Source organism: Etheostoma cragini, chromosome 23, assembly GCF_013103735.1.
Source record: "Etheostoma cragini isolate CJK2018 chromosome 23, CSU_Ecrag_1.0, whole genome shotgun sequence".
Classification (NCBI taxonomy): Eukaryota; Metazoa; Chordata; class Actinopteri; order Perciformes; family Percidae; genus Etheostoma; species Etheostoma cragini.
The window spans coordinates 15411324-15431518 of record NC_048429.1 but is presented as its reverse complement, the minus strand read 5'-3'; the positions used below and the strand labels follow the sequence as shown (position 1 = coordinate 15431518).

General features: G+C 42.7%; 1 protein-coding gene across 2 annotated transcripts in view; it reads left to right on the top strand.

The window, feature by feature from the left end:
* Positions 1-17127, top strand: part of gas2l3 (growth arrest-specific 2 like 3) — a 28104-nt gene extending 10977 nt beyond the window's left edge. For both annotated transcript variants that reach the window (XM_034863360.1, XM_034863361.1), the window contains exons 2-9: positions 795-850; positions 7094-7280; positions 8787-8905; positions 9575-9716; positions 12162-12225; positions 12359-12500; positions 14691-14795; positions 15221-17127. In XM_034863360.1, the coding sequence (XP_034719251.1) occupies positions 827-850; positions 7094-7280; positions 8787-8905; positions 9575-9716; positions 12162-12225; positions 12359-12500; positions 14691-14795; positions 15221-16537 (2100 nt within the window). In that variant the 5' untranslated portion in view covers positions 795-826 and the 3' untranslated portion in view covers positions 16538-17127. The remainder of the gene's footprint in view (positions 1-794; positions 851-7093; positions 7281-8786; positions 8906-9574; positions 9717-12161; positions 12226-12358; positions 12501-14690; positions 14796-15220) is intronic.
* The last annotated feature ends 3068 nt before the right edge of the window (positions 17128-20195 follow it).

Sequence of the window (20195 nt, the reverse complement as noted above, 5' to 3'; positions counted from 1 at the left end):
TTTAACTGGGTATGCAGCAATGAATCAATACAAACGTATAGAAGTGAAGAGATAAGATAATGTATTAGAACAATATTCTTTACTGTACTCCAGTGAACGCTCTTTTAAAGTTATAGTTTGACATTTTTGGGATATGAGTTAATTCACTAGTACTACTGAGTTAGAAGTGGAGAATGAGACCACTCTCAGGTAAGGTACAGAGCTAGAACTTGACGTGACTACCTAAGTTTAGCAGAGGGGAAAGGCTAGCCTGGCTCTCTCCAAAATCTGTCTACCAGTCCCTCTAAAATGTGCAAATTCACACATTGATTTAGATTGCTGTTTGCGTACAGACTAAAACAAATGAGACAATGGAGTTGCATGGTGGAACTACTTCTTGGCGGTCAACAGTTAATCCATCAGCTTAGCATTTCTACTGGTTGTCTGGCAACTCCAAGGTGATGGCAAGACTCTGGTAGTCACTGCTCCTTGCTGTTCACCAAGAAATAGTTACAGTATGTAAATCATCTGTTTTCTTTGCTTTTAGTCCTTTAGAATGAGGTAAGCTAATCGCCCCCTGGATCAATTTATGCACTTGACGTGATAGAAAGCAAACGGGGATGTCATTTAAAATGTCTAACAGTTCTTTAGAACTGTAACTAGACCATAATCGGACACACGAGAGGCCGAGTGCCTTTTCTGCCAACACGCAGCTGTCAAGTTGGTGTGTCAGGGCTCTTATTTACACTCTTTGAATTGCAGACCCTCCCGATATGATCTAATTTAACCCAAGTCTCTGTCTTCTCTCTCCACAGAATGAAGAAGTGAACAATCTGTGGTCACAGTCATGGCTGTCCAGGCTGGCATCCAGGTAGGCTCATCACCATCTAGACCGGATTAGATGTACTTTAATTGTCCAGAGAAGAAATGAAGTCCTTGAGTTCATTGTGGATACTGTTACAGGAGTCAGAAACATTCACATGGCTGTGTGTTCTTCAAGTCTCAACACATGAGTTACAAATGTCTACATTGCAGTAGAGCTGAACTTGACATTGAGACCTCATTATTGTGCCCTCTTTTGGTCAATCAGTACCATTCTTAGTGTCCAGGCAGTGAGTCACATCTGTGTACCAAATTGTGGTTAAATAAAGTGGTGCAGACATCTGTCATCCACTCATCAACTGTGGAGAGCCCACCTGTGTTCCGGCATGCCATCTTGTTGTTGTTATGCATGTCTGACTCTCCACCGTTTGGACCCCGAGGAGTTTCTCCGTACATTGTTTTTAGGGGAAGAGGGTGGAATGTGCAACACCCCCCCCCCCCTCCTTTCACTCCCAGCAACGAAATGTCAGCCATCCCAAAAACCCCAAACAACAAACGTATCGTGTTACAGATTTGTCCCATGGCATCTCCGTCATCTGGTTTGGAAAGTCCTGGCTCTCTCCCCATCTGTCTTGGATTGTGGATATTGCAAAATATGTATCCCAGTTCTGCACACATAACATGTGGCACGAAATGTCTCAGGCATAAAAAATATTGTTTGGTTCTGGTTGGTTGTCAGTTGAAGTCATGGGTTGGTAGGACATTTTTTTTTTTTATTTCAATTTTTTTCACAGTGGCCTCAAGCGATGGGTAGGGATTTTCCTTTTACAGGAGCAATGGATAACGCCTACCTGTACTTAAAAAGAAAGATAGTTTAGTTTATTGTCACTACACAACGAAATGAAGATGACATCCGTCACTGACCTGTTACACACACTGATTTTAAATGTGTGTACTAAAAAACAGTTCTGGACAATTGGTATTGAAGACATCTCAAGCAATGTTTCATCGAATTCCTTTTTAATAATCTAAACTTTAATACAAACCTTCTCAGAAAAACCTTCAACCAAGCCCGTTGCTGGATGCACCGGAGGACCGAGACCACCGGGGGGGGTAGCGGTTAAACTGAGTGGAGGATGTGCGGAATGTGTTGGTGTGTGTCGGAGGCTGGCTGGCCGATTGGCGCCTTCAGACAAAGCTCATCTAACAGGCTAACGACTCATTAGCTAGCCAAACACTGAGCGGTAATATCTGTAAAGATTGGATCTGTGAGCGCATTAATCTGCTCAGTCTGCATCTTATAACAAATTTAGGGACAATTCCTGTTTAAAAAAAAAAAACAAAAAAAAAAAAAGAAAATCTTATTTTTTAGTTCAAAGTTGTTTTTACAGTGCATCTCATTCCCATTCAATACCAAAGACGGCAGAAAACAACATCTAATTATAAACAGTCAGTTGTGTGAGGACATATTTAGTTAATTCATGTATGCCACTTAGACATAGAAGAAGAAATCTAGGAATTGGTGGATGATATTGTGTGCCATCGAAGGCGCCCTGTGAGGGTATTGATCCGTATCAGGCTGTGGTGATGCTGCAGAGAATGTGACACTGCAGCTACTTCCAAAGCTCAGCTCACAGCTTTCCTGCCAATGTAGAGCAGCACAGTCGCATTCGATAACTGGTCACACTCTGACTGCTTTGTTCACCCATGCTGAAAATGTATGCACTCATAAAGGTGGAAGTACCATATGCGTACATTAATGCAGCAGGAACACATTGTATATGTTGTCTGCATGTTTGGGTCTCATGCCTGGGATATCTGACAAACTTCAGAAATATTTAGCGATGAATACCAATTGTTTCTGTGGGGTTAAAACCCTGTCACTACAAAGCAATTTTTTTTTTTTTTTTTTTTTAAGTAGAAGCAAAACTTGTAAGTAACCAAGCTTATAGATACAATCTCTGAACCAATCGGCTATTGGTCTGACGACGATTTAGTTTCTGGGGACAACAGCCAACACTTATGTGGTGCCTGTACTTTTTGTAGGTGTTTAGGTCTTGACGGCTTTTCGGCCAATCTCTATAAATGGATATCTGCATAGGATTGCCGATAATAAATAGTTCTTTGCGAATACAATTGAATCTCTTTTTGCTCTCCACGCGGTCTGTTTACATGCATGCAACCAAAGCCTACTCAAACTTGATTGGTCCAAAATACTCTGGGACTACAAAACGAAAACTAACACTTTTGATACAAATTTTTTTTTTTCTTTTTTTTCTTCGTTGGCTACAGATGATCTTTTGAATGAGATTAATATAGATGCACATCAATGCAGAGGTTGGGGAGATGTCTCCTTGTAGCATCTTTTATAGAAACACCCACAAAATAGAATAACCTTGTTAGTTCAGCCTGGCCAAACCAATCAGCTCTTGGTTAAGTTATGATCCGGAAAGGTCAAAGGTCAACAACCAGGTCATGAAGTTTGGGAAGTCAAAAAAATGGAAGCACTGAAGTAATGGCAAAGCACTTCCAAAGTCAAGGAGTTGAAAGGCGTTCTGGTATCATTTAACTTCCCAAATCATAACTTCTAGTTTAAGTTGTAGCTGAACATCTGACAAAGCCTAAAGTGAAGGTGTTTCTAGGTTTCATATACAGGACTCATTGACATATGGCATGAAGATAATGTTTTATATTAACAGATGCTACAGTCATGAGAACAGCTTATTTAATGAGAAAGAATCTTTAAATAACCAGACCATAATAATGAGGTAAGACCATGATATGAGACGTGATATGAGAAGAAGACCTTGCAGGGCATGTATAATTTCAACAATGGCTTGAAAGACAATTTTTAGGATATTTTGCTACATCCCACTTTTCTCATTGAGCATCCTGCTATTCACTATTGTCAGGGGTTTACTGGTATAAGTGGCTCAGATAAACTCAAAGTGTACCATTCCAGCCTCTCGGTCCGTTGCATTTCATACCAGGATTACCAAGCCACATTACAGCTCCTAATGAGGAAAGACATGGTGAAAGAAACTGAGACTTTCTCTAATCTCTGTGTAATGCAGCTTTCAGTTTACAACACAAGGCTTCTTTAAAAATAAATACTCTATGGACCTTTATGCAGTCAGGTGACATGGTGCGAGGCTGGATTAGCTCACTGTTCAGTCGTCTTTTACGTAACTTCTACGTTACACTACTCTGCCTTATTTTCTAATTAGCCAGATGCCAAGAAAGACACGTGTTGTTGTGAGCCTGCAATGTAGGCAGTTTGCCCTTCTAAGACCGTGTTATGTAATGTGTGTGAGCACCAAGTGTTTGTCTGTCTGTGTGTGTCGGCTCATCTCTTTTGTTTCGCTAGTCTTACATCTTTGTCACCCCCCTCTTCTGGGTTCAAAGGTCAACCTGATGGGGACAAGAGTGGAACTAAAAAAAAAAAAAAAAAAAAAATTCCTAACGCAATGGTGTCCCATGGGTGTTTATTCTTAACAGTTGTTTTCATGTCCTAAATCCTAACACAGAGCTAACTACAGGGCCCTGAGGGCTAAATGTCTCACCAGACGACCCAAATCACACATTGAGTTCATTAAATTAGGGAAATGATTCAAAGTTGCCTGAAGAAGAATGTTAAAAGGGACAGGAAGTTTAATTAACTTGTCACAAAGAGTTCTACTCAGCCTGTGAAAACAGTTATATAATGTATTCTTTGGTTCTGGAGGGAACTTTTATAAAGCAAAATAACCCTGATGATGTCATCAAGGTTACAATTTATAATTGTCTGAGTTATAAACTGGAGGTGTAGGGTTTGAGCGTTTAAGGCAAGGGGCGGGGGCGGGGGGGGGGGGGCCTTAATAAAATATTCTGTTGCATGCATCATAGGAATTGCAGGATCAAGTGTTTTGGGGTTTTGACCCATACAAGGGACTAAATGTCAGCATATCTCGATCTCTGCGGCTTTGATTTTGACCATTCTTTTTTTCAATCGGTCTCTTGAGATGCCCCCGATTTAATGGAAGTGCAATACTACATCAGTGGAGTATTGTTTGCCTTTCTTTTAGACACATTTTAGGTCAAAATTGAAACAGTCTTATGAATTTAGACTCCCAATTTGTCAATCCTTTCTACTTAGCATTGTAAGATTTGTTGCATCCCCAGAAGGGCTGCACAATTAATGGCAATTTTATCCATCGCAGTATTGACTAATATTGACATGTCAAACCATTCTGGATTACGTAATGTGGTGCTGCAGAGACATCCCAGCCTACAAAGTATATCACACTAAAATCTTTTTTTATTCATTTATATATTTTTCAATGAGAATGTTTAAAAAAAGATTACCTCCAATCGTGAATAAGATCGCAATATCAGTCAAAAATAATTGCAATTATTTATGTTTCTCATATCGTGCAGCCCTAATTCACAGTTCCCTTTTTAAAATGTCCCTTTAGATACTCCCAGTAAGGAAGTAGATTATGGACATACAGTATCTGCTTGATCTGATGCTTCATTATATTACAATGTACATGCACACACACGGTCTCCTCAGCTGTGTTGTTGTGGCGGCTCTGAGCATCAGCAGTGCATTACTGTATAACGGGCCTCTCTGACTGAGTCGACTGGCCAGAAGGCTTCCTGTTTGGAGGCAGAACGAACGGCATGATTTCAAGGCCCCAACAGGACTGGGCCTTGTTTTAAGCACAATAACCCATTCACTACAGTAGATGCAATGTCTCATTATTGCATGATAATATGTGATGGACACAAAGATTAGAGGCTGTATCTTAAAGAGATGTCAACAAAGTAGATGGGGAGATTTCAAACCGAATTTAAGTTATGTAATGTCTGCACAAGTCGTCGTTAGGGCTGGGGGATTTGGAGAAAATTAAATATCACAATATTTTTGACCAATATTGTAGTGTTGACTATTGGTGTTTTCACAAAATATTTACACAATGACATAAAAGTTTTGATAAATGATCACCAGTAATGTGGATATGATTAAGTGGCTAAAGGCGAATAATAGAACAGTCTGGTGAGTTCACAAAATGACATCACTTTACTGTAATGCAGCCTTTAAAACCAGGAAAAGACGCCACTTATGTCATGTTAGGATTTCCAAAATCTAAGATGATATATGATCCCATATCCCAATATAATATCAATATATTGCCCAGCTCTAGTTGTCAAAAATGCACAGCTGCTGCTGGTTTCTGGCTTGCTTCTCCAAAATGGCCATTTTGTAAATGGGAATTACATGTTTATTATAAATCTATTTAGGTCTTTAAAGCTTTGACAAAGCTTTGACATTATTTTCCCTGCTGATTATTTTCTCAATTAATTGATTACTTGTTTGGTATCTTGGTGAAAATTACCAGTATGACTGGAATAATAAAAAATTTCCTAAAGCCCAAGATGACATCCTCAAATGAGAGGAGAGAAGAAACTAGAAGATATTCACATTTAGGAAGCTGGAATCAGAGCATTTTTACTTTTTTCCTTAAGAAATTACTCAAACCGGTTTGTCAAAATATTTATTTATTGGTTGATAAGTGATCAAAAAATCAATTAATCTTTGCAGCTCTAGTTTTGTCTCCATATGTTTCTAAAGTATCCAACTTAATAACGTCCTTAATGTATGTGGTGGCTGTGAAACGAAGAACACTGAGGCTACACAGGATTACTTTCAGTCTTTCCTTCATATCAAAGACTTATTGTCAGTGTAGAAGATAGAGCTGTAGTATGAGAGAAACAGGGGATCGGAAGGGAGGGGTGGGAGAGTAGCGATGGATGTGATGAGACACTAGTGATCAAGCGGCAGGCACTAAAGCCCCGGACTGTGAACCAGTGCTAGACACCCATTTAAGCAGTCAAGTGCGACAGCATTCAATTGTCTCTGTTTTTTCTTCGGACAAAAGAAAAAATAACAATGACTGTGAGGTTGTCTTTCAGTGGATAATGAAAGACGTTAAAAAATAATGGGGTTGGGTGCTTGGTTTTTGGTTTTGACTCAGAGTTTACCAGCGGTGACCAGGCCCAGTGGCCGTGTGGAATGACGGCATCCCTGACACGTCCTCTCTGCATGGATGGGTCACGAATATTCCTCTGATATTCACACAGCGCGTGGCTGGATGGTAACTAGAGTATGATAAAAAGAAACGTCTAACCTATATTCAGGGTTAAAAAGCCTGGATGAAGATCTTGCAAGGTTGCGCTGGATACCCTTTTTTTCCTAGAACACCTTGATTGACCTTGCATGTGTGAACGGTTGGTAATCTTCCGTCTCCAGGTTTGGTTTGGGGAGAAGTTCGACGCCCCACTGCTGAGCCCCAGGAGCCCTCGCAGCCCGTTAGCCCAGCGCCACGGCCCCGGCCTCACAGACGTCTTCCAGTATGACCAGTGGCTGGCCGTGCGACATGAAGCAACCCTGGTGCCCATGCAGGAGGATCTGGCCATCTGGCTCACAGGCATGCTGGGTAAGAACTGCGCGTCAGCTAAGAAGTAGGGCTGCACGATGTAGGGAAAAGATGTGATATGCACAGCCTTTCAATGTATTTATGACACCAGTTCGTATCGCTATGACCATTCAAAAAAACAAACTCAAAAAAACGATATATTGTGCAGCCCTTAAGTTCTTCTTTTTAGAGGTTTTGTCATATGTATTTTTGCCCCCCCCCCCCCCAAGGTTGTTTTGACATCTCTTAGAGAAAATGGATGTTAATGTCTTTCTCTGTCTGATGTATTTCACTGTAGTGTTGTTCCAAGCTTGTGCATATATGAATCAGCACTGCATTTGCATGCTAACCATTTCCCGCTCCAGGCTAGGAAAATGCTGAAGCACAATTGACGTGGGTCTCCCATGTAATTGGATTTGGATGCTGCAAACACAGAAACAGGAGTGGAACAAAATCCCTCTATTGTCCATTGTAATACAATGGAGCAGTGAGGAAACTGAAGCTGACTGGAAACTGACTCTATTCATTTTTCTTTTTTTTAAGAAGCAAACCGTTTTTTTTTTTCTCATAAGGAATGTGGGCAGGTACGAAACACTCATCATGAGTTATAGGTACCGTGATGACCTGTATCCCACATTTGTAAACCGTTTGACCGATACTGCAGCAACAGGTGGCGTGCAGCGGATAAGGTTTCAAGCCTCGGGGCTCGGCTGTCGTCGTGCGGAAACTCAACTTTTGTGGAGCAATCTTTTGTCACTTAAGTGTTGTGACTATTTTGGATTTTGCCCCCAATGTGAATTCAGTTCCCATGGCCTTTTGTTGAGTTTACTAGGGTGGTGATTTACAATATGGGGTCGTGAGAGAGCCATAAGTTCTTTAGCAGTTTATAGGGAAGTCCTCTGTTAATGTGCAGTCTTTTGTCTTTTTGTCCTACAACAAAAAGACACTGAAAAAGAACAAAACTGCTCGCAGAACGAAAAAAGAACTTGGTTAATTTCTACTAGAGATTAGTTCCCTTTTTTAAGGCACCAACCAAATTACATATATTTGTATCGACTATCAAAAAAACGCCTCGTCATTCAAAGCCAAACTTCAATACCTAAAGAATACATCTCATTGGCATCAGTGAGCCAATAAGCATGCAGCATGCTTGTACCAGGATCTAATGTTTGTGATTGGCTGTGTAACGTTACACGTCGTAGAAGCACACAGGACAAAACTCTACGTTGCAGAGAGACGGCGCTCACGTAGGATGAGCTGTGAAGAAATAAAAAGATTTGTGTCGTAATGTAGTCATTTCTTTCTGTTAAAATGGATTTTATAAAATTGGAATTGAAAAAGTATCGTTAAGGAGCTGGTATCGAAGTCCCGGTATTGGTATAAAAAAACACCTTATTAGAGATGTGGTTTACGCCCACTTTACATGAAATCATTTTAATGGGACAAATCTCATCTTTATAAAGTGCTTTTGCAGATGGAAAAAGTAGCATCATTTGTATTGTGCTGTTTTGTATTGCACCTTTCCAGGCGAGGAGGTGAGAGCCGAGTTTTTCATGGACGAGCTGAATAACGGCGTGAAGCTCTGCCAGCTCATCGGCGTGCTGCAGACGAAAATCGGCCAGAGCTGCCCCTCCGCACTCTGCAAGGTGAGTCAGACAGCGGGCGGTGAAAATAGCCGGGGCCGTCGACCAAAGGGCAGCTCTTATGCTCACACACGGGGAGTTTGGGGGGAGCACAGCAGGTCACACTGCATGGCCAAATTACTGACTCTATATCATTTTGGAGTTCAGTTAGCACACATGACATTCCTGTTGACTCATGGTCATTGTGCTCTGGTTTTATCCCCCATATGTGCACTAGGGCTGGGCAATGTATTGATACTTTATCAATATCGTGATGTGAGACTAGATATAATTTTGGATGGCTTAAAGATGCAGTAGGTAAGACTTATAAAAACCAACTTTCTGTCATATTTGCTGAACTGACCCTATGTTCGAGTAGAACCACATGTGGCATTAAAGGCTGCATAACAGAAAAGTCGTGTCATTTTCTGAACTTACCAGACTGTTGTAACTGTTTTATTCGTTAACTATACCCACTTAGTAATTATAGCCACATTACTGATGATTATTTATCAAAAATCTAATTGTGAATATATTTTGTTAAAGCACCAAAGTTAACCCTAGTATATTTATCTAGGTCAAAAATATGGAGATTTGATTTTGTTCATATCGCCCGGCCGTAGTCTGCATATATTGACGTTGTAAACCTGTCTTATGTTCTCATGATTTGCCGATGATTTATTTTCTCGACAGCTGTTCCCCACCAGGAAGATTGCATGCAAGCGCGACGCCTCTCCAGGTTCCTTCTTTGCTCGAGACAACACCGCCAACTTCCTGGCTTGGTGTCGCCACGCTGGCGTGGAGGAGACGTACCTGTTTGAGTCCGAAGGCCTCGGTAAGAGCGGCAGCTGACACCACAGAAGACATACACTACTTCCATCTATTCTGGCGCAAATGCATCCTTTCTGTCTGTATTTGTTTATCACTGTAGATCAGGGATGCAACGAATCCAGGCTTTGGCTTCGGATTGGGACAAATATTGGGCTTTTTCGACGGGGTTTGGTTTCTGCCAAATTGTTTCCCACCGAATGCTACGCTTGCCCTATGCACACTACACTAGTCTCCGTAATAACGCCGCCGTTGATTACAGGAAGGTGTGTGCATAGGTGGACCGTTGGTTGCAGTAGGCTGGGAGACGGGGAAAATGGGACTCGTGAGCAGATTTGTTGTTTGGCAGTACTTTCAGTCAAAAGAAGGCGATTCAGCTACATGTTCAATCGCCACAGTTAAAACATTTGGTATGAAACATCCAAAAGAATACGAGTTGTGCATGAAGGCATTTACAGAGAGTAGCCAAAATGCAGCAACTTCAGGTACCGACGTGGTTTACTTCATTAATGTGTTTACTGTGTTACGGTCTAAGGATAGGAGTAGGACACGGCAGATTCTTAACCTGTGGATTCGGTATTTGGCCGAACCCCAAAAATCAGGATTCAGATTCAGATCTTGTGATGAAAAAAAGTAAAGCAGTTTTTTTTTTTATCTATCTATATTTGCACTCGCGCCAGGATCGGCCCCAGCGACCCTGCACAGGATAAGTGGTTACAGATAATGACTGGATGGAATCTATATTTACAGGGGGGAAAAAGCCAAACTAGCATGCTATTTCTTTTCTTTTTTCAAATATTTAAACTCTTCTGTTGCTCTCTGCCTTGCTTGCATTCATGTACAGCAGCCTTAGCTCTGTTACAATCCATCTAAAATGTGAACCTGTGTCTGAGTTTTTTTTTGTTTGTTTGTTTTGTATACATTGTTTTAGGCCAATATCACCTGGCAACCCTTTCCTGGTTATGTATATGCCTACATTCTAAATATGAATCTGGTTGTTGGAAGAACCCACAGTAACTTCATAAAGTGCTACCTTCTGCTGCTCTGGCAGACTGAGGTAGTTTGTCCCAACCTTACCTCTTGAATAACCAGATGAAAATGTCAAAGTCCAAGATTTGTTTGTCCAAGCAAGCAAACCTTTTTCAACAGGGACGGTCCGCCTAATCGTCTGGTAAGTCTTTTTATTCCTTAGGATCAAAGGACACATGTTCAAATAACATCCTCACACCAGCCAAGCCAGACTTTTGGAACTTGGAAACTTTGGGAAGTGGTATCATGAGTTTCCCTGCATGTGCTTGGCCCCGGTTTTCTTATTGGAACAAAAGAAGAAAAACAACTCACATTTTTCATCTTAAGCTTTTATTTCTTTAGGGAGGATTGTTTGAGCCCAAAACCGTTTTTTTAAAAATCCGGCCAAAAGGAAGTTCAGACCACGTAAGACAAAAATTACACCAGAGTGCTGAGCAAGAAGACGATACAAATTCTTAAGGAGTTCTTTTAACCCTCTAAGGTCTAGAATTTTCACACATCGTCTTGAATTCTCCTTTTAAGCGTATTTGCATATAACCGATCCCCATGTGTTTCATATCAAAATGTTTGGACCAAACTCTGATTTTGAATAGTGCGCCTCAAATTGTTCCTGAGCAACGTGTAAAGAGACAATTTGGCCCTAAATTTGACATATTTTACGTCTTTCTTGTGAAAACATACCTACGCTTAATTGTTTTGCTGATTGAAATGAAGTCTCGGGTTCACAAAAGTAGCCTAATATATGAATAAAATGGTAAATAAATGAAATGTACTATTGCTTCTTGAGCCGGTGCGTCTTTTGTCCTCGTATATTTACTAGGATGTAGATCTCTCTGCAGGTTGTTCTTGGATCTTTAAGATAAGTACAGCAGCTAAAGGGAACATCGTTAACGCCATACTGTTGTGGTAATGCTGGGCTTTATAGAGGATGTTTAACAGTGTAAACCAGACAAGACTGCGGCTGTAAGCTCCTAATAACTTTGCAGAGCTCTGTTGTTTTAAGCCTTGCTTCCTAATGGTTTAATAGGATCTGTTGCGGAGAGCAATTGCCCTGAGTACTCGGTATGGGGGATCACTTCATTACAAGTAATGGCTTGGAGCGATTTAGAACCAAAGCCCTGCGCCTGCTGTGATTCTCTTACTCTTCGAAATATATGTATTCTTGTTTAATGAATGTCCGTGTGTGACTTTAAAGCTGTGCCCTCCACACCCAAAGCTCTGTTCTCTTCTGCATGAATCAGCCAACAACCCCTCTGGGAATAACTAACTTTATGGGATGTGCTCATAGTGTCACGTTTTGGAAAGTAACACGTGAATTTTGTTGCACCTCATCCCTCCTGTTTGCCATCCTCTTGTGTTCTCTCTAAACAAAGCTGCTTTTTTGACATTGTTTACATGTGAATTGTTGTGTTTTCTCCCCCAGTGCTGCACAAAGAGCCTCGGCAAGTGTGTCTCTGTCTGCTGGAGATCGGCCGCATCGTCTCCAAGTAAGTCTTTAAACACAAACCAAGAAGAGGTAACTTCAGATGGTTCAAACCCCCCCCCCCAAAAAAGGTTCAAGATTGGTGAAACGTTTCAGCGCCAAAGGTGCAGATGTAAAGTGTGCTGTGCGTTCCTCAGGTATGGTGTGGAGCCTCCGGTGCTGGTGAAGCTGGAGAAGGAGATAGAGTTGGAGGAGACTCTGTTGATGACGGAGGAGCCACGGCCAGCCGTCAAAACCTTCAGCGTGTGCTGCCAGCACGGCGGCCTCTACCAGCCGGGGGTGAGTTCTGACTCCCGGACGACGGGACGTATGAACCCCTCCACCAGGAGGCAGGAAGTGTGGCACAACCATTAAGAATATTGACTGATTTGAATTCTTACGATGAATCGGTTAAACAGTTAAAAAACAATATTAAAACAAAAATAAACAAAAGTTATTAAACTGGTTTTTGGCATGATGAAAAATAGGTCATGCAATCTATGAACCGCTAGTTATTTGCACTAGCAAGTTGTGTTTTGATTAGCGTTGTTCCCATACCAATATGGGAACATCTCTGATGCTGCCTAAAAGGCAAGTGAGCATGGAGACTATGCACCGATGTGATACCATGGAAATAAGCCTTCAAAAAAAGTTTCACCTGGATAAATTAGCTCTCCGCTAGTTGACCAAGTCAGAAATCCATTTTTCTTTCCCGCATGAAATAAGTTTAAAAAAAGAGGAAAAATACCCTTTATAATGTACTGGTATCAGATCAGTACTTGGTATCAGCTGGTACACTAGTTCAGGGATCCTCTAGTTAAGCTTCTCTCTGCTGGACAACGCTCACAAAGAAGAGCTACATGTTACATGTCCCTGTAGGGTCGGGACACACAGCGACCACCTCGCAGGTGGATGAGGTGGAGACGGGCTCAGACACACACGCCGCAAACCGCTGTGGACGTGTCGGTCACGCAAGCTGTTCCAGGAAAAGTGTCTGCATGTTTACACGACAATTCATGGAACATCGTAGTCTCCCGGACGGGTCAACTGGGAATTAGAATCCCTATTCCCACGGACGGACGGACGGACGGACGGATGGACGGACGGACGGATGGATAATAATCCCAACAAAATGGGAAATTATAGTGTAACAGCAGCAAAATATCAGTCGCACAGACTATAAATGAAATAATAGGATACAATATACGTACATATAATATACATGAAATAATAGGATAAAATACAAGAACAAATATTTAAAATATCCACAAGTTGGGTATGCAAAATTTGAAACTGCTAAACTACTCTACTCAACTGCTTTAACTTCAGTCTAGATCAGTGGTTGTCAAATCTCTTCCAATAATGTATCCCATTTGAAATATGTTTTTCATCTAAGTACCCCCTAAACCGCACAAAAGAATTTGGGTAGAAAAAAATGCCTATCTTCAAAGAAAAAAATACTTAAATGCTACACTTTAAATGTTTCCAATCGCTAAATTCATTCATTACTATAGTGAATAATAATTTTAGGACTTTTGCATGACTGATATTTTTTTATATGATATATTAGGCACAAGGAACCCCCGCGGTTCTCCAAGGTACCCCTAGGGGTTCGCGTACCCCCGTCTGAGAACCACCGGTCGAGGATGATGGCGTTCACAACCAAGCAGAAAGGGCGCTGCTGTTTGCTCAGACGATACATTTGGCCTCCAGCTGATCACGTCAGCGTCACATAGGTGGTCCATGTGCGACCCAGTTGAGGCGGCTTCTTCGGCGCCCCGCGGGGTGTGACACATCCCAGCTGACCACGTGCCGCTCTGCCGGCGCCCTGTGACTCACTCTCACGCGGTCACACGTACACACAGAGATGAACGGACCGTTGGCGTCCCGGTGTAAATGCTCCGTCTCTCTCCCAGCGATGAGGCTCCTCCATCAACACTAAAGCACGTCTGACGGATGTTGTGATTCACCGCGAACACCGTCACTGTTCGCTGGCTTTATTTCCCATGTCCTGTCCAGCGGGCAAAATGAGGCTCTGACACTCAGGGTTGGGGGTTTTATTCCCAGAGGAGACAGCTGGACTTAAAATAACCACACTCATTGAAGTGGAAGACAGTTGGAAAGGAAAAGTGCATTTGGGAACAAAATTGCTTTCATCCGATGTTCAAATAAGTAGTTGTTAAGCTGCAGCTTGTAGCAAATGCAGTCCATTATTTTAGGCCAGTGTGTGTATTCGTCCCCTCGTCTTGTGTCTCATTTTGAGATTTTAAATACTTCTTTTAACAAGACATGCCTTGCTTCACTGGGTGTGATTGCATTATTGCAAAAGCAGCAAAAACCAGAGGTCTATTTGAATATATTGCTTTGTTTTGCAGCCATCTGAGGTGACACTGAGTATCCTAACCATATTGAATGTTTAAAGAGTCAAATATTTCTGCCAATAAGATCTCCAATATGGACGCCTCATGATCCTCTTATTGTCCCTTGTAGGAGCACGGCATGGACGACCCACCCTGCAACTGTGCAAACAGAGTCTCCATTGAGTACCTGTCTGAGGGACGCTACAGACTGGGAGACAAGACCCTCTTTATTCGGGTGAGTGCTCTGAACACACACACATACACACACACTCTCTCTCTGCAGTGATAGCAGATGCCTGTGTTGGCTCACTTCACTTCAGTAATACAGGCAATCCAGTCAGTCCTTTGGTTGTCCCATTCAGAAGCTTTTAAAATACACAAATGCGTGCGTGTGCGTGTGTGGGCAGACAATTAGAGCAGACAGGACTCTACACTTCATCCCTGAGACTGTGGTTGGACTCTTGTAAGCTCGTTACCCAGTAGCAGCGGCGATCACCTGATAATTACTGTGGTGCCAAGTCTCGGGACAGACGAGCTCTTTAAAGATCTGCAGCAGGAAGGAATATGTCACTGTTGCTTTTTGACTTTTTTACACCAAATTAAAATGTATCTTTCCTGAGGAGAAAATCAACGTAACTACTGATTCATTGCCCTCCACAGATGCTTCATGGGAAACATGTGATGGTGCGCGTCGGCGGCGGCTGGGACACGCTGCGTGGTTTCCTGATGAAATACGACCCGCTGCGAGTGCTGCAGTTCACCACTCTGGAGCAGAAGATCCTGGCCTTCCAGAAAGGCCCCCCGGGCCTGGGAGGTCACCATAGCAACGCAGCTCCACCCCCTCCTCCTGACATGGACCCCCTCGCCGCTGTCAACAAGCTCATCTCCCCGTCTTCCTCCTCCACCTCGTCGTCCTCCTCCGCAGCGGGTCAGACGTGTCGGTCCCACGCGGCCTCCCCGGCATGCACGCCCACGCTGCACCGGAGAGGTGCTGCTGCCACAGCGCCGAGGAAGAACCTGCAGGGGGCGCCTTCTTCCCCCAGGAAGCCCACCCAGCTGCCCCTGCCCACCACCACCAAAGGTTCCTCGTCTCTGCCCTCCACGCCTGTGGGAGGATCCTCCAAACAGTCTCCCGGCCTGGGGTGTCGCCGAGCTCTGACTCCATCCTCAGCTCCGCCACGTGCTCCCGCAGAGTCTCGCCCCGCCTCCAAACTGAAGCTCCGACCATCCCCACGGGGCCCGGCCCCTCAGCCCAGGAGCCCTGTCTGCCCCGAACCGTCTTCCAAGTGCCCCAAACCCTCCAGCCCGTGCGCCTCCTCCGTCGCCGCCTCTGTGCCTCGCCCGGTCACTGCACGAGCCCCCGCCTCTAAAGACGGCCGGCCCCCATCCGGCGCCGGCCAACGTGCTCGCCTGGCACAGCGCCGTCCCGGCTCCCCGGCCTTGCGCCTCCGTCTAGAGGCCGCCAGGCGGGTGCGCATCGCCGCGAGGACCGCAGCGACCCCAACTCCCCAAACCCGGACCCCCACCTCTACCCCCAGCTCACGGACAGCCTCCCCCGCACTGCCAAAACCTACCTACTCCCTGCCGAAGAGCAAAGAGGTGACAGCCAAGGCCAAGGGCCCGGCCTCGACCAAGGTGGCCGCTGCCCCTCCACGCGGCACAGCTGCTGCCCCCGGGCGGGTCCCCGGGGGCAACATAGGCCCTTCGCCCATTGGCAAAGCCAATCAGAAAACACCAGCCACAGCACAAAGGGTGGGGCGAAAGCAAGCCACCGTCACCACCAACAACCCCATCAACAAGAAGGCCACTCTGAAACCTGAAGCGACTCCAGGACTCGCCCTGGCCCAGCAGAAAACCAGCCCCAACGTCAAAGCTGGGAAGACTGAGGCCAGCGCCAGGAAAAAGATCCCCCATACCAAGGACAAAAGTGAGGACGCTTACTTTGAAATGAACAGCAGGAGGAGGCCTAAGACGTAAGGGGGACGGTCGGTGTGAGGACTTCCCCTCCGCCAGCGGGCCGGTCTTCTCCCCAAACAGCACTTGTTGGGACTCTTTCTGTCACTAACCGTCGTCAAAGAGCTGCTCGTTGTATTTCTATTGTTTTTGTATGTTATTTAATAGCCTTTTATTTTAATTATTTTTTTTAATCCAAATGGTCAAAGGTGTCATGCTTTGTGTGTCTTGTCTTTGTGGTGATTTCATTGTCTGTTTTGAGCGCTCAGCTAACCTGGTTAACCGTAAAACTTGCACAGTGTTTACATTTCTGCTTCTGTTACAAGTAGCTACAGCCGTTGTACATATGAGTTGGGATTTTTAAAGAACATCATGTTTTGTTTTTTTTATTATAGAAAAACCATGTTCAAAAGCATATGCTAACCTCTTTTTAAAGCTTTATTTTTTTAGCCTAACAGAAGATCCCAGAATACAGCCATGATTTTAGTTAAAGGCACTTAGGTGGACATTTGAAGGAAACCGGTGTGTTTTTCTCCATGGGTCCTGTTCTCTCAAACAGGTTACCAAAGTTAGGACATTTCTGGAGTTGAATGACACAACTGGAACACAAATCATGGTTTGTCGATGCGCCTGACAAGGCGTCACCAGGAATGGACCTTCCTTTAATGTGCCTTCATCAGAAATTTTGTTTCTGAGCGGCATTAGAATGTATTAGATAACCGGGGGGGGGCTGTTTTTTTTTTTTTTACTGATGAAAATTGCACAGTGTGTACGAGCACCCACGACTTAGATTTACTCATAGAAACGCCCAGGTCGCAGATGAACTACTGATCTTTTTAACACTCTAAAACCCCTTCTAGAGCATCTACTTAGACGTGTGTGTGTGTGTGTGTTGTGTGTGTGTGTGTGGTGTGTGTGTGTGTTTGTGTGAGAGTACAAACTATATATATATATATATTATCAGTGAGGCTTTTCCTCGTTCGGCACTTTACAGAAACGGCCGTGTTTGTCAGAATTTGAATGTCTAGTCTGTCAGTTGAGTCTCTTCTCCAGCTACCTTTTTGTCTTTTCGATTAATAAATGGTTTATAAATGTTTTAAAAGAAGATCTTGGTTTTGTCTGCTTTAACTTAAGCAATGTAATGCTGTTGTTCCAAATGTTTCTGGGGATTTGTTTTCTCTCTAAAGCCTTTAAACTCTCTTAGCCTGGATACCAAACAAAGCCCTCGGAGTATAAAGACTGGAAAGAATGGTTATAAAACAACATCAGAATCTGGATTAATGCCTGACATCATTATTATTATTTATTATTATTAATTTAACGGGAATTGGTAAAGGTTCTAACTCGGGCTGGGCGATTACGGAGGACACCACATATCACAAGGTTTTTGTCCAAATACCTTGATGTCGATAATACGACAATATTGTAGGGTTGACAATTGTTGCTTTCACAATATATCTTCACACTGACATTTTAGTAGAACATTCTGGTCTGGAAAGTTCAGAAAAGGACATCACTTACTTACAGGAAAAGACTAAACTTTTTACAATATTCCGATATCTAAGATGATATCTGGTCTCGTATCACCATATAGCCCTCCTCACACCCCACACCCATATTAACCCTTGTGTTGTCTTCCCGTCATAATTGAACATCAACACTTTTATTAACTCTTTTTATTGATGTTTTTAACTTTTTCTTACTTTTTTCATCTCTTTTGACACTTTTTTTCAATATTTCTAATTTTTGGAAATTGTCAACACTACGTGACACTAAGTTATTAACTTTAGTTTCACAGTTATTTTTGGAATTTACGGTCAATATACCTCATCTATAGGAAATTATACCTAATGTTTCAGTTACAAAAAGCAGAAATTAGAAATTATTTAGACTAAAATGAAAGGAAAGTATGAATAATCACAGACTGGAATATGTGAAATTGTAATCAATACTATTTCAAAACCATTTTTTTTGAAAAAAATTAAATTGAATTGAAAATTGAATACGACACCCCAAAATTAATGAAAGTAGAGATTTGTACTTGCTAACAGGGCTGTGTGGAATAATTCTGGGGATTTACAATTGGGTAGTTAAAAATAACATTAAAATAGAAAAACGGGTCAACTTGACCCGAGGACAACATGAGGGTTAAAAGGATGTCTTCTATCAAAGTGGCACTAAAATGGAAACAAAGAATAAAAATGCAACTGAATCAAAACACAGCCCCTCAGACGGTCTATGCTGACAGGATATGACAAGATCGGTGAATTCAAACTGTTGGAACTCATTTTCATGTACTATCACGAAGGCAAATCAGACTTAAATGAACCAAATAGACATTTTTCACCAGCCTTAAAATTAGGATTTTAGTTCTAATGTTAACGTTACAAGTCATTATGTGAACACACAGATGACTCAGTTATCTCACATCATGTTACCAATCCAAACCACCATCTACTGTATGAAGAACGCATGATTCCAGTCCACGATTTCGATATTGTGGTGACATTATAGGGTTGACAATTGGTGCTTTACCAAAATATGTTCTTATTTAGATTTTAGATACATACCAATCAATAGTGTGGATATAACAGAAGATCATTTATACACTTAAACTAGGACAGGAACTGTTAATGATGTAGTCTCGTGATCCTTTGCACTGCTTGCTGAACTAGTGATGTCATTAGTCGATCATTTCTGAGCTAGCTACTGAACAATAACGTCCGCTAACGCTTCCAACTAAACCCGACCCTTTATAAGTCACAGTAACACAATGTTCTAACACTCAGTAATTGTAATCTGTGCCACGAAATGACCAACTTCTTCTCTGGGGACTACAAACATTAAACTTTACAACCCTGCTCTCCCTGTGACAGGTGCGACTCAGCCAAAGGCGGGAGTCTGGCACAACCTCCTCTGATTGGCCAAAACAATCGCAGACAAAGGATATTCAATTTCAGGCCCTTTGAACCTGTAATTGTTTGCTTTCTTCCACTAACAGACAAGTTCACAAACTTACAAAGCTCATTTGAAGTACCAAAATTGATTCCAAATTTTGATGAAATTTAGGGGGGCTTGAGTCCTACTAAAAAGGGTCTTAAAATCAGCCATGTTGCCCAGCCCTAATTATAACTTTTAACTTTTTTTTTAGACAACTAGCTCTTCTTCACAGCAGACATTTGTGACTCGAGTGGCAGGAGAAGCACAGGTGAAACAACTTTGGTTAACGATGGAGCGGTTCCAGCCAATTAACGTCATCAGTTACACCTGTGCTCTTACAATGACGAGGCAAAAAAAGTTGATTTAAAGGCGTCTCACCGGCCCCTGAGGATTCTGGCAGCAGAGCTGCACCTCTTTATTCATTTTATTTGGCTGACAATGCCACACCAAATGCAAATTAGCATCTGCTAGAGCAAAGGAAACATTAACTCTCAGATTGGGCTGGTTCCCAGGCTAATGTTTTATCACAACCTTGTGCAAACAGCAGACAGTCTAAGGGGAAATGGGCCGGTAGGTTGACATGTAATTAAACCTGAAGAAAAGTGAATGAAATAATTCACATATTCATTTGGGGCTGTTAGACTGATAATTAGTTGCTTGTGTCATTTATAATAACTGTGTTTTTCTTTTTGTTCTTCCTTTCTTATAAATGTGTCGTCCCCCCCCCCCCCCCCCCCCCCCC